This window comes from Falco biarmicus, chromosome 1 (genome assembly GCF_023638135.1).
Source record: "Falco biarmicus isolate bFalBia1 chromosome 1, bFalBia1.pri, whole genome shotgun sequence".
Taxonomy (NCBI): Eukaryota; Metazoa; Chordata; class Aves; order Falconiformes; family Falconidae; genus Falco; species Falco biarmicus.
This window is the reverse complement of record NC_079288.1, coordinates 78,901,572-78,919,043: the sequence shown is the minus strand read 5'-3', so window position 1 is coordinate 78,919,043 and position 17,472 is coordinate 78,901,572. Positions and strand designations below refer to the sequence as shown.

The window sequence follows — 17,472 nt, the reverse complement described above, 5'->3', positions numbered from 1 at the left end:
TTTCATAAACCCTGACTTCGATTGGTTTCTTCTGTTGATGAAAAGGTGAGGTAAATGTGATTAAATTTAGATATGTCATACGTAGCATATATTCTTTTTACCTAAAAAGGCATGCCATTTCTCAAGATTGGAGATTAATTTGATCTGTTGATAGCAAGTACTTTTCTGTAGCTGTAAGAAATTTTGCACTAGTAATATCTGAATATTTTACTTGCAGTCAGCTGTAAATACCCATGCACATATAGGGACATAGTGCCTAGTAACAATAATGAGAATAAAATGCCAAATAACCTCTGTGAATTTGGCAATTAATTCATAGGAGACATTCTGTATAAGTAAAACAGATGCAGTTTGTGCAGCAGCTCTATATACTGCTATGATAACCCCCTTTTAACATGAGAAATCAGCAGAGCCTACATCTCCAGTTTTAAGTGGTGATTTCTGGAAATAATACTAAAAAGGATGTAATTTGTGACTTCCCTAGACAAAATAATTTGAAAAATAGAAATTGATCAACTGAACAGCTGACAATCTTTTGGCACAATTAACATGCTAGATTAATGTGAGCAGCCTTGAGAGTACATATCTGGTATAACTAGGAGACCTTTTTATAGATACAGAACACTTTGTTTTAAAATTGAAAGTAGATGTGGTTAAATTATATATTTTTATATATATATGTGTGTGTGTGTATAAAATAAAGTAGAGCAGAGATCATCTTTGAGAAAGAACTAGGAGAATAAAGGTGGAGGGATTTATTGAGAATCAGATTTGCCATTTTTTTCTAGGAAACAACCAGTAGTCATTTTGAAAAGGATATAGATCTAAATATTGTCACAGATAGTCAGATGAAAGACTACAAGTACAACTAATCCTATGTGCTGCCAGCTGCTACAAAAGCCTAAATCATAGAGGATCATTCTAGCAGTAGGCTGGTTTGGTGGCAATATACCAGTGAAAGAGGGCCATGATTCCATGTTTGCAGCTCCATCTTTGATTAGTCTATTTACTATAGCCAGATGTAGTTTGAATGAGCCATTTAGTTACTTCGAAGTAGACAAGGAGTGTATGGCAATATTTAGAAAACAATTGATGCATGGAACAGGTTGGAAAAGATTCAACATGACCTTTCAATGGTCTTTTCTGCTGAATTTTTTTTCTTGTTTAAATTCTAAATTTGAGAATTACGAACTGAATTACTAGCTGAGATTTTAAAAGCTATTGGATATAAATTAACTGAAAATTTAGAATTAGGTGAAACTTCAGCATCTTTAAACTTTGAAAGTATTGCCAGTATCAGGAAAACTTGGGGATAAGAGGGGGATTCTAGTAGGTCTTGACTGAAAAGTGTCAGGGATGTCAACTGTGAACCCTTCTTATTTTCTGAGTATATCTTTGAGAAATTTTAAAGTAAAAAAAATCTGCTTTGTGCATCACTGTCACTTAAGTATTACTCCTTTGGGAAATTATGCATCTGTAGTTATAGAAGGTGTATGTTTATGTTCAGTGTTTACAGATAAACAAAAAGGTGCATCAGTAAAACAGAGTGCAACTGTAACTACTTCAAGAAATCAAGTATCTACTGTAAGTCTTCTGTAATGATTTTTGTCCTTTAGATCATCTTTTGTTTCCTTCTGGAATTCTGTACTAAAAGCTGCATTCATCCATGGTTTTGAATCAGCCAAATGGTGTAACTAGAATGGGTATAGCTATAATTAATCTGATATATTTCCACTGCCAACAGCATTTTTTTGTGACAAGTTTGTCATCATGATGAATCAAATAGCTCTTTCGCTGTGTTGTATTTGTTTCATGTCTCATTGGCTTATCTGTATTTGAAAATTATTAGATTACTCAACGGCCCTTTCTGTTAAGTGAGTTCTTCAGAGTAAACAGTATTATATTTGTTTATACACTTTTGGGAACTACTATGGCAAATGTTCTTTGCCAATAATCAAGATTAAACTAAAACATTTGTTGTGGTGGTGTTAGAGAAATGTATTTTTAAAATAACTTTTTGATTCACTTAGATGGTATAATGTACACAATGATATAGCCTAAATGTAAGTAGTACCTTAACTTTCCTTCTAATGCAGGGAGAGGGAAGAACTCTAGGAAAGTCTAATTCTATCAAAATGAAAGGCGAAAATGGAAAAAATGCTAGGGAAGTCCGGCTGTCAAAGAGAGAAGACTCTATTGCAAAGATTGGGAAAAAAAAATGTCAGAAAATAAATTTGGATGAAGCAGAGGGTATGTGAACTTTATAGTTGACGTATTAACATAAGTAGTCTTAGAAAAATGAGAATTTTGTGTCTGTGTAGGAAAAGTTACTGTGTGTTTAATACTGTATTGTGAAAATCATAGTCATAATCCTTACATGTTTGTTTGATACTGTGTTTGAATTGTGAAGTTTTTGAAGCTGAAGGTAAAATTTTTAACATTGCCTATAGATAGATGGTAGGTGCCTAGTGGGATTTTCAAAACTGAAATGTACCTAATTCTGGTAAAATAGAAAGGAATTAGTTACTCAGTTGCAGTTGAATATCCCATTCGATACCCTTTGCGAGCCATGTAGAAGCTTGCCTTTCTATTCACCTTTATGTAAGAGTCTTCAACTCATGAAAGGCATTCTGTACAATGATGTAGACCCGAACTTACTCAGGTAAGAACTTTTGAAAATTTTTTCCTAAAGTCTGTAACAGTCAAGGTAGTACAGTCTGATGACTCTAGAGGAGCTGTGATGGGCAAGAGTAAAAGCTTCGTTTACATTCAGTAGCTGCTCTGAAAAGGTGGATAGAAATCAAAATAAGCAAAGAAGTTATTGATCATCTTGTCTATTGAGTCCTATTTTCACCTTCAGTTAATTTTAATAGTTTTGGTGATACCATTGGAAAAGAACTCTTAAGAGAATTTGCATTCTTGCAGAAAGATGTCCATGGGAGAAAGAGGGATAAGAACAACATAGCAGTAGAAGTATTGACATACCACCCTCTGCCCTGTGGCATTAATGGCAGCAATGACCTGTCTTGTCAGCTCTACACACTCCTCCCTATTTTCCCAAGCAGAAAAAAAATCAGAGGACATATTTTACCCACAGATGAAAATTTACTGCTGATGTTACTTAACATGCGTATCCAAACCTGGTTATGCGCAGTTATACAGCAAATGAATGTTTATCTGTGAATAAATGTCCACTGCCTGGAATTGAAAAAAATGCTGTGGCTAAAACTTTTATTGCAAAATATATGTTTGTTAATATAAGTGTTATTACAACATATTAGTGCATTTTAAATTATTTTCTGTTGCTTACTATTTTGTTGTTTTCCATATTTTAATATTTTCATTTTTCTTCCTAGGGCTGAGTAAAACATTAACATAATTTGAAAACTTCAGAATTCGAGGCTTTCACATTTTATATTGAATTTTGTGAAATTTGTCCAAGTTTGGAAAATACGTACCAAATGTTGTAGACTGTTTTTTAATGAAAAAACAACTGTTCTATGAAGTTTGAATTTTCAGAAAGGAACATTTTTGTATGACGTATATTAGAAATGTTGCATGTTTTAATATACATATTGCTATTTTGCAAAACTTTGGCAATAAGAAGCATTTTGAAGCTTCCATCTTGGCTACATTCAAATTTTATGGCATTTGACAAAGCATGTTAAAAAGTAATTTTTACAACTGCATTGCAAAGCCTGCCAAATATGAATGAGGATTAGAAATAAGGTCGTACAAGTGTATGACTTCGTTTTATGCTAAGTTAAAACTGATACTAACATTCTATGCTTTATTTTGTAATGGCTTTTGCTTCAAACAGTATTTATAAGCTGGGTTGGAACTGTTGTTTTTAACTGATCTGTTGGAGATAGCCTTTTTAAGCATCTTTAATATTCCATAGTTTTAATGCTCTCTTCTTGAAAAATTAGGACATGCAGAGACCCTGTATTAAAAATTACATATTTTTATATCTATATGTTTTGTACTAAAGAGTTTGTTTATTGTTGTGATGCTTCTTTTTTGAGGAGTGGTATAATTCTTGGCTTATAATTGATCAGTTTCTTGTTGCCAAGTTTTGAGACTTTCTAGAACAGTGGTGATTTACTATGAGTATTATTTTTATATAGAAAGATATTAAACTGTTTGACGTGATTAAGGATGTGATTAGAAAATCAATTCTAATTGTGTTGAAAACTGTAAGAAAGCTGCCCCATCGCTTTTAGTAATGGCTCTTTTGATGGTTATTGACTACCTATATGCTAGTGATTCATTGCAGCGCAAAATAAAATGGGGTTCCTTAAATCATTATCTGATCATGCCCTGTGATGATAAAACCTGGGATTAAAACTACACCATTAATTGAATTTAAACTGTTGATAAAATATTAAAGTGAGAGAAATTCAGTATAACAAGAAAGTTTGCAACATTTTGAACTTTCAAATGGCATGAGTACTTTTGAGTTAAGACGGGTAAAACCCAACCAGAATATAAAAAAGTTCACCCATTGTCAGTAAGACCAGAGCCTTGTTTTGTATAAAGAATTAAATCCTGTGTATGTGTGTACGGATTTATTAACTGCATAAAATAGAAGTTGTGTTCAAGGCTCAGTGAATTGCAGCTGTTCTAAACTGCAAAACTCTTACAATAGCAATCCTGATGGTCTTAATTATAGTGATGCTAGTGAACATTGCTGCAATTGAAAAAGTTCCTAATTAACGTGGGATCTTATTTCAAGGCAGCATTGAAAGAATTGAAGATCTTCATGGAAAATAAATGTGCTGAAAATTTACGTTTTAATGGCATTACACTTTCTGACAAAAACTTGTCAATTTTGGGTTTTTTCCCAATAGAATTTTTTGAACTCATATCCAAAGCTCAAAGTAACAGAGCAGATGACCAGCGTGGACTGCTAAGGAAAGAAGACCTTATTCTTCCTGACTTCCTTCGTTTACCGCCCTCTGGACCAGAACCATCTTCATCTACTTCTGCAGGCCCTAAAGGCTTCAACAAGCAAGTTTCAAAAAATGATGGCAAGGATGGATGTACGTCCCCAAGTGGAAAACAGGAGTCCATACAAAACTTTAATGAAAATTTGGTGAAGAAAGTGGGTTACTCAGAAAGTAAACATAAATCTGCTTTGACAGCACTCCACAGTCAGAAGACTTTCAGTGTTCCTTTTAATACTGCATTGTCTCCAATTCCGCATGCACAGGACAACAATGCAACAATATGGAAAAGGCAGTCAAGAGAGTTACAAGCTGAAGGCATACAGATGGTAGACGACGAGAATGTGGGAGACTTGACTCTTGTGGCTGAAGGAGATATTAGTAGCCCTAACAGCACTTTGCTGCCACCGCCGCCGCCAACACCACCATCAGACATCAGTAAACTCACAGAAGCCAACTATCCGCCCCCAACTCCTTTTGCAGGTAATCAGGAAAAATCTGGATATCAAAGATCCAATTCAGGTATTTCTAGATTTTAATAGTCTTTCCTTTTATGTAAAACTACTTTTCCTTGACACTGTTAATCAGTGTTTGGCACCCATTAAAACAAGAAAGAAAATTCGCTCTGCACCTTAATTTTTTTACCAAAAAAAGAAATAAAATATTTTCATTGCCTTAGTCTGTGCTAACTGTAATAATTCTGGTTGCCTTTAGCAATGTACTTTTGTTTGGATTTGGCATGTGGCCAGAAATGGACACATGCAGACAAACCTTTAAAATACATCCATGTGCTGTAATTATCTCATTCTTTACCCTACAAAGTAGGGTACAAAACAGGGTATCAGCATTTTGAGCTCCATAGCACTGTTGCGTTCCAGATTTTCTGATCCATTTGTCATAATGAGATATGCGATTAGGGTTTGGAAGTTTTAAGTGCTTTAGCAGGAACCCTAATTATGTATTGAAAATTGCAGTACCATTTAGGTTTAAAATTTGAAATGGATAGACCTTAATTTAAAAAGTATTTCTCTAATAAATTAGATATTTGTGATTAAAACATGTTACAGTGTTTTTTTAACCCATACTTTGCTACACAGAGAAATAGATTGCATCTCCCAGAGTATTCACATGTGAAATAGCTCTTTCTATTAGATAATTTTAAAGAAAATATGTAATCTTTTTTTAGGCTGTAAGTTTCTTGGTCTAGCAATATCACAGAGCAATATTAGCCCAAGGCTGAAGTATGGAATTTCTTTATAAACACGGACTCTAATAATAATTGCTATTACCAGAAACAAGAGTTTGAAGACAATGGGTGTTGCAACATTGACATTTTACAGTCATTGTACTGTACATTTTAATGTAAAATATAAGAAGAGGTATCTATGTGCTACATTTATTTTTGATGTTTCACAAACATATGGTGCCATAATTTGTATGATCACATTTCTTTGTGATGTGGGAATATACATTTTAATTATTTATCTTTTTACACAGAGTATTTGATACTGTTCTTTATCTGTATGGTTGATGATTTGTAAATACTTCTTTGGTTGTTGGATGCTTATAAATGGCAATGCAAGTTATTTCATCCTCTTGGTATTTTAAAAACAAATTCCTTTATTCGTAGTATTTGAGAAATGTTCTATAAGCGCTACCACTTAATTTCTGAAACTGAGTATTGAACAGACTTGTAACCAGTGCCTACGAATAACACAACCACAAAATGTACTTCAGATGTGTTGATGTGTATATGCATAGATTTGTGTTGGTGTCTTTCTGATATGACAAGTGTACAACATGGGTATCAATTTGCATATTTTTCAGTGAGAACTGTTAAAAAAAACCATTTGCACTTAAAAAAACTTCATGAATTTACAGTATTTTAATGCATGCCATACATTTCTGTGTAACCACTGAACTGTAGCTTTCCCTTTTCCCACTTTCTACTTTTTACTTTGTAGAAATCTTTGTGTAGTTTTCATGTGTATTTTGTATCTTTGTTCTCTCAGGAGTAATAAATTCTAGACCTAGTTACGCAAACTGGTTTTAAGCTTTGATTTTCTTCATTATTTAAAAACAGTTCTTTCAGTCCTGGACTAAGAATTCTGATTGAAATTTTCTTCTGATAACAAACAGATTAATAGATACGAACTTGGAATTGTCTTGAGACAAAGGTGACAAACTTATTTGTTAATAATTAGATATCAAAGGGCAGATGCTGTCTTGAGATGCTGATGGGTCACATGTGAAATCCATAGCATTGACATGTGTACCAGAAGGCAGATAAGACCGGAGATTTCTTTTAAATTGGTCATAACGGGAACTCCTGAAAGGAGAGTCTCTTCTGTCTTTGGGTTGTTGGGCTAAACTTTATATTCATTACTTTCCTTCTTGTTTTAATCTAAAGACATTCTTCCCTGGTCTTGAAGAAATGAGCTGGCGATCTCAGTTCATTTGATGTGGAGTAACCAATATAACAAGCTCTTTATTTGGTAGTTTTGGGTAGGAAATTAAGGGTTGGATGGGTGTTGGAGACTGCGCTATGCTTTTCATTCTTAAAGATGGGTCCTACATAACAGTACGCTGTAGCCTAATTGAAAAAAAACAAAAACAAAAACAAACTGCAGAGAGGCTTGTCGTGCTGTTACCTAGGTCTCATTGTATTCTGGGGGCTGAAAATGTAGTTTTTCCAAAAGTCACTGTGTTCCCATGTAGTCAGGAGCCTCCATGAAAGACAATGAGGCAGTTCAAAGTCCTGTAGCAGTTCGCCTTTTAAAATTATTCAGACTTTTCCACAAGAAATAATTAAGATCCTACAAGGTGGATTTTTTTTTACAGACTTCCATTTTCATGTATTTCAACTGGTCTGTTGTACTTTCAGTGGTGATTATGTTTTATTTTTCTGTCATAATCACCTTTGAGACACCTTTAAGTAATCAAAATAGTTTTGCAAAACTGAAATTCTTTGTTTCTATTAGAATTTGGTTTGTCACAAAGCTAGTTTGTTGTTGTTTGGGGTTTTTTTTTCTAGGAATAACAAAAATCTAAAAGAAAGATGTAAAACACCTTTTTTGCTACAACCTTATTGCATACACTAACTCTATTCTATGCATTTCTCACAGTACACTACTATTTTATGGGAACTGTATTCTACAAAAGAACGGTGATTTTATGGAAAAAGTGTGGGCTTGAAACACAGCGTTTCTATTTTCATGATTTCATGGAGTTTGCATGGAAAGGCTATTCAGTGATGTGCAGTAATTATGATGAAGACTTCTGGAAAATATATCCAGTCAAGAATCGATATTTCAAAAGACTAATTATGGTTGCTTTTTTAAGTGCTTTAATGGTTCTCCATTCATAATCCCCTATCAATGGAAAATGTATTTCTGATTGGTTTATTGAATTAAAATGTTGGGATAAAAGGAAAAATGGTGACTGCATAATTTAAAGATCTAGAATCTTGGTTTCATAAAGGCAAATGACATGTATGCTTACACTGTGCCTTGGGCTTTTATACATTGGGTTTATGTATGTTGGGAAAAGGGCTGGACAGGGGAGAAGTAGTCACTCGTGTTCTACAGGGGGCAGTTTGCTAATGGCAGGCTGGTGTAACAAAGCCAGGCCAATATCCATCCCTGTCACGGGTAACTTTTTTTAATCTGAAGGTCTAGAAAGCAAATATGAATAGTGATAAGCAGCAAAATGAGGTCTGCATTGCTCGGAGCTTTTGAGAACAATTTTTCAAGCACTGATCCTAGCTTTCTTAAGTGAAATGTGTGTATGCTGTAGTAATATTCAGCTATGAAGTAAATATCAAATGGGTTTGCCACACAGGAATCATTACTGATTCTAGCTGCGTTACTCATGAAGAGAAAGTGTCTTTATTTTTGAATAAGCCTGCTAATTCTGGCAAATTTCCCACTTTAAAAATCGTGTGGTTCCGGAATCTGAAGTCTAATTCTGAAATGTGCTTCTTGTCTCTACCTATAATGGTGGTGGTACCCATCTGTGGAAGAAATACCTTAATTACTGTGTGGTGTAGTTGTCTGGAAGTGATGCATTAATTTTTGCGAGTGTTAAAGTACTGATTTAATCTCTTTGGGGTTGTTTTTTGGGTTTCTTTTCTCTTTTGGTTTGGTTCGGGTTTTATTGTATGGTATTGTCTTGGTACTTTGAATGTTGTCCATTTTTTCCCCAGGGGCTTAGACATGTTGATTACCCAAGTGAGAAACAGATGCCATGGGGAGAGGCAGTCTTTCAAACCTTTAGTCCCCTCAAGAGCTGTAACTATGAAGCTGGAGACGTTGCACTAGATCATTTATTCAGTGATATTCCACTGGGGCCTGTGAGTTGTTCGCTGTGATTGCTGCTGCTGTTACAAAGTAGGTGGGGATTTAGTCTTGGCAGCAGTTGTGCTTCTTCAGGGAGTAGCATCTCATCCTCAGGGCAATTTGCAGCAATTGAGACTGGAGGTACACAGACTGGAGGCTTGATTCCAGCAAATTGTTCTTCCTTCTGTTATTAAAAAAAATTCAATTTTAAAAATATTTCTTATCCTAAAAGCAAAAAAAAAAAAAAAAATTACAATTACAGTCAATGGAATTATTGCCTACCAAGTGAGAAGGTATTTTTCCCAGTAGATGTATAGACTGGATCCAGCAATTCAGTCGAATAAAGAGTTTATTCAGAACTCCCTTTTAATAGGTGTACAGTGCAATTGGTTAACAGAGAGCGCCAGCTAGAGAAAATTAAAAGCATGGTGAACTCTCTGGAATTATACTTTGATAATATGACTATGGAAGATAAAGGGTGAATTTTGACTATGTAAAGTTGCTTAACTTTTTCTGAAGACACTGCTTTGTTTCTGAAACAGATGTGCAATCACATTCTCAAAATAAACTTGCTTCCTTTCTTATTGGAAAGAATTATTTCAGAAATTGGATAGTTGGTACCAGTGCCAGGATGGTTTTGCTTTGAAAGATAAATTGTGCAGAAATAAAATACAGGGTGGATTCTCAGAGCCTGGCGTTGGCTATTGTTACCAAAGACAAAAAAAAGTTTCCCAATTGCTCTTTTTTATTATTCACAGAGAGGACGCAGTATGCTACAACCAAGGAATAGAGATCAGATAGTATCGGCAGGATTTCTGTGACTTTCACTTTTTGCTTTTTGGCTACTAAACTTTTCAGTTAAAAGGGTAATGAGTTCCAAGTACAATAAACTTTGTGATAGTTACAGAGTTCAGAAATGATAATGCATATATCTTCAAAAATAAAAAAACAACCCTTTTTTGGTAATAAAATCTATAATATTTTACGTAATTAATATTTTTACATAATCCCTTAATTCATGTGACACATTTTAGAGACAATCCAGTGGTGTTTCCTTTGTAAATGAAGATAACCCCATAAATGAAAACAAATAAAAATTTAGGGAAAGGAAGGGATTATGACTTAAAAGATGTAAAAGTAATGTAAATCATTAATTTTAACAAAGGTTGTTGTCCTGCAGTTAATTATGTCCTTACTGGCTCTCTGTGTAATTTTATAGAAGATAATTGGATTCTGGATCAATATAAAGAAGTACTCATGGGGATTCAGTAATACTAAGGCCAGAATCTGTTAATCCTCTTCTAATCAGAGCATGATTAAATGGGAGAATTACGTGTAGTACATGACTGAGATCAACAGTAAACAACTGAGAAGGAGAGTTATGGTGAGAGTAGACAACTGGGAAGCAAGGAAGGCCTTGAGGGATGGTTGAAATGTAAGCTTATTTCAGTCAAACAGCAAGATACGCATTTTAGAAAGAATTTCACATTTTATCACTGACTAGATAAAATGTTAGAAAAACTACAACTGCTTTTTGAACCAAACGTGCACAAGCTAAAACCAGATCTGCTCAAACGCATGACTTAGATTTGGATGATGAAATGAATTTAGTTGGATTATTAGTTGAAATATAACTGGTGGCCCTACTAAACCATGGTTTAGAATTTCTTAATAGCAGAATGATATAATGAATGGCAAATTGAGTTAAAACTGATTCAAGTAATTCAATCGACAATTTCCCAACATACTACTCTCCGCAAGAATTAAACCTGCTGTTACCGACTACTAACAGAAAAGCAAAATTAATGTTAGCAATAAATGCTGGAAGGTCAGACTGAGGGCTGAATACTGGTAGACTGTTGCAGATATGTTTTGTCATGGCTACTGCTTGAAAGTTTTAAAAAATGATTTCAGCTTTAGCAGTGGAGAAATAAAGTTTAAGCAAATTGGCTAGTGTTATGGAAGGCATGTATGTCAGTCTGGATCAAAATTCAGAAGTTTTCATTTTATTTGTTCCTGGACCGTTCCTGGCTTTAGAATGACGTTGTGTGCAGTTCCCTTCAGCAGCTGGGGTGGCCGTGTATGTAAGAAGTCACTGCCCTCAGCAAACCCAGTTTACAGTGCTTTTTTGATTATATATGCCACAGGTGAGCACTAGGAGTCATACCAGCTCCCTCTTCTATAGAATATTCAGAATTTGTCTTTCTGTGCTTTGTTCTGCTTGCGATTGCTTTTGAGATGAGTGCAGTGAAAAAGAATTTCTAGCCACCCTGTCTTTCTAAACTTAATACTGCAAATGTATTCCGGAAATTTCCAGGATGAAAGTAAATGCACTGGTAATGCAGAATATTGCTGCTTTGTAGAATAATCAGTTTCCTAGCTTGATGCCTTCATTGCTATTGAGTCAGATTTCAAGGCACGGAGCATATGCTGCAGTTGGTGTTTTGTCATGCAAGTGAAATGCATCATATAAAATCAAATTTCCTTTGAAAAGATTTGGCATAAACTGTAGGTAGGAATCTATTATTAAATCCTCTTTCTCCTCGGTGTTGTATCAGTTAAGAGATAAAACGAAGGCAACTGTTAAAGGAAATTTAACCTGCAGAATTTGAAATCTTCTATGTAAAGTATCCTTTTCCCTCCAGAAGCATAAATCACTTCAGGAAACTTAAAAAAAAAAAAAAAAAAAAAAAAAAAAAAAAAGCTTACTAAGAGTAAGGCAGCCAGTGTGGAAGTAATTTATCCACAGCTTAAAAGAATCCACATCTGGGAAGGCTAAAATTTTGGAGTACCATTTCCCAACAATTTAGGACAGGAAGGGGGAAGTGTCTTTCCCAAAGGGAAACTGCTGGATTACATGTATCTTAAGGAAAATAATTACTTGTAGTGAAATTTTTCCAGGACATTGAGGTGAAGTGAAACCCACTGCAGAAGTGGCTATCACAAAGTCTCATGTAAAGTTTTTAAGTCTCATGTAAAAAAATTCTCTCTCAGGCAGCGTGTTACTACCTTAGGACAGGTTGTTTTACAGGATTAGAGATGAGAACAGTATTTGCCCAATCTCCCACATTACAGAACACACTGGAGTCTTATTAATTTAGAGACTGAAAATGCCAGATTACGTTTGGGGGTCATATATGCCAGTAAATAACCAATCCAGGACTGTTCCTGAAAACTTTGGTGGTTTCTTTTCACGAGAGCTGCGTTGAAGTATTATGAAATACTTCAAACAGAACCTTATCTGCTTGAAGTCAGCACAAAATCAAACCGGAGCTCATTCTCCCTGTGACGTTCGAAGCTGAATGCCTGGGATCGATGGTACAGAAGTCAGCAGAGTGTTCTTGTTATCTTTCAGTAGAACTGAGACCCATCTGAATAGTCAAATGGTCGTGACAAGAACAGCGGGATTTTAGCCAAGGCAGAATGCTAAGTGAAACGTTAAACCAGCAGGGAGAGGTTTCAGTCTATATGGATATGGTGTTGGGAAAATTGTGGAACAGATTTTAACATTGTCATATATGAAATCTATTAAGTATGGACTTTCAAATACAGAGCTCATCTTTTATAAAAAAAGATAATTATGGTGTGAATGGAACTATATTAAGTATTGATCACTTAAAACTGTAGGTGCTGAATTTCAGATTAGATCTAAATTATGCTTTAAGAAGTAAATAAAATTTGGCACATTGAAAATAAATGGGTCAAGTAATTATGGTATAGAAACAGTATCATTGCAAAATGTTACGGGTGGACCTTTAAATCCCAAGCATCTGCATTAGATGTATGGTTATTTGATCCTATCCATCTACATTTGACAGTTAATGTTGTTCCTGAAATTTCCAGGGGTTTTGTGACCTTGTCTTTGGAATTTGGCCCAATGTTCCCATGGTCCTAAACTATTTGGAAGACAATGTCTTCTCATATCTTGCTTAGATCTTAATGGGTGCTTGAGGAATATTTTATCCAGAAGAAGAAAAATCCTCTTTTTCTTCCTCTGTGAAGATGCTTTTCTGTAATCATACTGTCAAATTCAGAGAGCTTGAGAATACACAAAATGAAAATATCAGAAAAAGAGAAATATTGGTAAAGGGAGTCAGAAGATCAGCCAAAACAGTGCCTGATTGTCAGCTCCATGAAAAATGCAGGCTGGTGCACTTAGTCTTCTAAGCAGTCATTTAGCTGTGAGTCTGTAAAAAAGCAGATGTCCAGTTTAAAGCCAGAAGATGACATGCATCATCTCATCTTTAAACCAGCTGGAACATATTAATGGCATCAGATGCACAAGAAAATTCCCTTAGAGCCGCGTGGAATGCCTAGCAGGGGAGGTGAAGATTACCAATAGGCCTGATCGTGCTATTCCAGTCTGGAAATTAATCTGTGCAGCTACCGCTGTAAGCACTGGCTTCCTTTCCCTTCTGAAGTTAGGTGGGACATTTGACAGATTAGGTTTGGGAAGATGTAGTATCATTCCTGACATGCTTTATGCAAGGCGAAGTGATCCGCAGAGATAGCCATGGAGGTTTTCATCGCTTCAGCGCAAGAATATGTGAAGAGAAATGTTATCTGTGAGCTCTCTGCACCTTAGCTGGTACCCTGCATGGCTCGGGTATTTGTTACTCAGAAAGGGAATATGAGAAGGAGACCAGTGCAGAAGTGGTGTAGGTGTCATTTAAACCTCATTATAAAGTTCCAGTGAGTACGTGCAGATTTTGAAGTCTATTTTAAAACATGTGGAATGCGTTTATACTCAAGCTGGTTTTGGGAATCTCTCCTATTATTTGTGCGAAATAGCCTTGCTACATAAATGCTTTGTTTTTAAAAATGAGGGGGGAAAAAAAAAACATATTAAGATATCTTTTCAGTGCAGTGCTACTCCTGAAATCATCATCTTGCTTTGGTGTAGATGAGCCAAGATCTTTTCTGCCCTGCCAGGAAAAGAGAAATCATCTTCACAGTATCATCCCTTAGTAATTCCATATTCTTTTGAACCAGTATTTTAGATAAGACCTTCTCTGTTACTGTCCTGCCTCTAGTAGTAGTAATTTGTTAGATGCTTCAGAGGGATTGCTTCTGAAAATAGAAGCATAATAGAAAAAAATGTCCATAATACAAATTTATTCCTCCTCAGATGGGCTTATGTCTTGTGAAGCCCAAAAGCTAACATTGACCTTATTTTTGCTTTGTTCCTATTACACAGCTTGCAAGCCCAGTTGCTTTGTGTAGTGACTCAGTAACACCATAATTCCAAAACTTAATGGCATTTCTTACATTTAGCTGTTGAAGGACTTAGCAACCAAATAAATCCAGCAATACTTACACCTTCCATAGTGTTCCTCAGTAGCTGTTGCCAGCTCTTTTCATCTGTTGTATCCTGTTAGTGCAGGCTGCGTCTTTTAAACGTGGAAAGTGTTTGGGCACAGTTCAAGTCAGCAGAGCTACGAGACCTTACACCATGATCAAAGTTATTTCTTTACACTGCATCTAGTAGAAGGATGTATTCTCAATATTAGGACAACTGGATGACTCATGTTCTGTCAATGCAAACGACTTGTTGTAATTTGTCATTAGTATGATAATTAGTACGATATATTTAGAAATTAGTATCTCTTAAACCAGCTTGAAAGAAGAATCGGAGATCTTCCTCAAAGGGCATAGAATAATAGATTAAAGAGATCAAGAGTACAATTAAGTCAATTAATGTTAAAATAAACATTTTGGAGAAGAAGAATAGCATTTTACACCACAGCCATGCAAACAGCAGTTAAAATTAAGCCAATGTTCGGCTGCAGTAGGAAGATGTAAACATGAAGCATAATATAATCCCATTAAATGTTAGCTGTAATTTAGTAGGCTGGAGTCGTGCTGGGCTAGCAGGGCTGAGGAAGCTTTCTGCCCTTTCTCAGCTATTGCTCAGCTGATTTGTTTGGAGTTTGATCTAATTCCTCTGGATGTGGGAAAAAAAAAAGGCAAGTATTACTGATGTGGAATATCTGCATTATTAATGTGAGGCTGCACTGTAGCTAAAGCACTAAAATAACATTGCATTACTTAGAATTTAAAGCTTTCTATTTAATGAAAAGACGTTAACCCTTGAGAAGACCCTGGAGCAATTTGATGGAAACAGTATGAAATTGGGGGTTTTTTTGTCCTTTTGTTAGCGTTTGCCCCCTTTTCCATATCAAAAAGTTCCGGATTGCGATTATACGTTGATACTTAATTTTCTTGCACAGAACTGTACATACCACTTTGTGGAACAAACACAAATAAAAGGTTTCAAAGGCAGCTGTGGGATTTAACCACTAAGTCTCCTGGGATTGTGTGGCTAAATGTGCTCGTCAGGCACTTGTGTGTACAGTGGCAAAAAATTTAGAAATGTTTTAGGTAAGGCATGTTGGATAAGACTGTTTCTTTCAAAAAGCCGGCTGGTATACATGGAAAAAAGGAAATAAATATGAAGTGGAAGCCTTTACTCAGGTCTGCCTTTGTACCTTTAAACATTGGGGTGGGGGGTGGGGGGCTTGGGCAGCAGCACACCTCAGCTGCAGAAATCATGTTGGTAACTGGTGGTGCAAATCAGGACATCAGCCAATTCTTCATCCTTCCTTTCTTGTTGCTTGTTGAAAGGGGCAGACCAGCTTCATCTGCGTTTGCTGTAACAAGTGCCTAGCAGCTTGCCGTGTCACACCTAATGCAAAATGAGCTTTTTGGGGCCTGAATTTTAATCCAGGGTTAGCCTGGGATTGTAGTGACTTTGTATGAGCAGTGCTAGAGAACAGGCCTAGAACCTAACCGTTGTGATTTTAGAAGCGCTGTACCAGAAAGAAACTTTGAGGTTAAAAAAATCAGACATAACTCGGGTGTTTCTTGAATTTTTAAAGCCCTTCAGTGGATTCAGTTATTTCTTTTCTTCTTGTCCTGTAAACCGTGGGCTGTGATTGCTCATTGCAGTTCCGGACAGTGAACTGCAACTTCAAGTCATCCTTTCTTAGTTTGCTAGAGAATTAATCTCTAGTCAAGTGAAAATAATATCTCAGCAGGGATCTGGTATTGGAGGCTAGTTCAAGTCAAGGAGCATCTGTTCTGCCCCAGTGGAAGCTCCGTGTTACTCCTCCTTCACCTTCGAGTTGGCTGGTATGAGAGTTTTTGTTCTAGAGGTGTACAAATTCATACTAAGTAGTGATTTTTAATGCAGTCTTTCTAAAAATTCTAAAAAATGCTAAATTAATAACATTTTATATTCATCTTTGAGATCTACTGTGTAGTTGCCTCCTTGGTAGATTGATAAGTCTCCCTGATGGAGGCGGAGGAATATCCCAGCTGAGTATCTACGGTTAGGACCTCAGAGAAGGTTGCAATGTTGCAAACTGCTGAAGCCAGAAGATATGTAACTCTGCTTATGGTTTTTTTTGTTTTTAATTGTTCTGTTAGGTGCAAACCACAGAAAGAAAAGAGATTCACAAGGGACTTCAGGCAACTCTTGTGAGCAGAGCTCTCACAAAATGAAGACCAGCAGAAGCTTTAATCTTCCTGGTGTGAGAGAGAACCCTGGAACGGAGCTCCCTGTGAACAGGATAATCGACGTGGATGGAGTCAAACTGGAAGACACAGGCACACGCTCCTGTGATGATTCTGAAGGGAACCTCAGCTTTGAAGGTTACATCTCTGAACTGAGATCTTGCCAAGGGAGGATGAGAACTGGGGTTTATGGGACATCAGACCTTCCATTTCTGATTACTGTCAAGAGTGAGAAGAATAAGGGCACTGAGAATCAGTATAAAGCTACTTTTGTTTAAATCTCTGTTTGTAATTAAGAGTTCTGGTATTTTTGCTTGGCATCAGCAGCAATGGAGATATGCCTTAGAGACATGTTTCTGCAAGTTATAAGTTGTTTTCAGTACTCAGTTGCCTTCAACGAGCCTGCCAGACTGTCTTTTCTGATATGAGTTAGAACTTGTAGAATGAAAAAAAATAAATAGAAATTCAATGGAAGTATCGAGCTATTTGGTTTTGTTCTCTTACCATTTCTGTATCATTTTCCCTGGGATGATTCCATTGCACAGTGCAATTAAAATTATTATTTCCACCCCTACCTTTCTTGTCTTTATTGAAGACAAATTCACTTTAAATACCCTATCCAAACTTTTTATTTCAGATAATTTCACTTGAATCTTATAATGTTTCTTCCTGGT

The 17,472-nt window shown here is 35.9% G+C and overlaps 1 protein-coding gene across 5 annotated transcripts in view; it reads left to right on the top strand.

The window, feature by feature from the left end:
- RGS12 (regulator of G protein signaling 12) overlaps positions 1-17,262 on the top strand; it is an 87,433-nt gene extending 70,171 nt beyond the window's left edge. For 2 of the 5 annotated variants that reach the window (XM_056347814.1, XM_056347848.1), the window contains 4 exons: positions 1,508-1,584; positions 2,097-2,250; positions 4,851-5,468; positions 16,712-17,262. In XM_056347814.1, the coding sequence (XP_056203789.1) occupies positions 1,508-1,584; positions 2,097-2,250; positions 4,851-5,468; positions 16,712-17,076 (1,214 nt within the window). In that variant the 3' untranslated portion in view covers positions 17,077-17,262. Of the gene's footprint in view, positions 1-1,507; positions 1,585-2,096; positions 2,251-3,356; positions 6,990-16,711 lie in introns of those variants that run through there. The other 3 variants (XM_056347824.1, XM_056347831.1, XM_056347841.1) reach the window with 3 other exon arrangements.
- Positions 17,263-17,472: the final 210 nt, after the last annotated feature.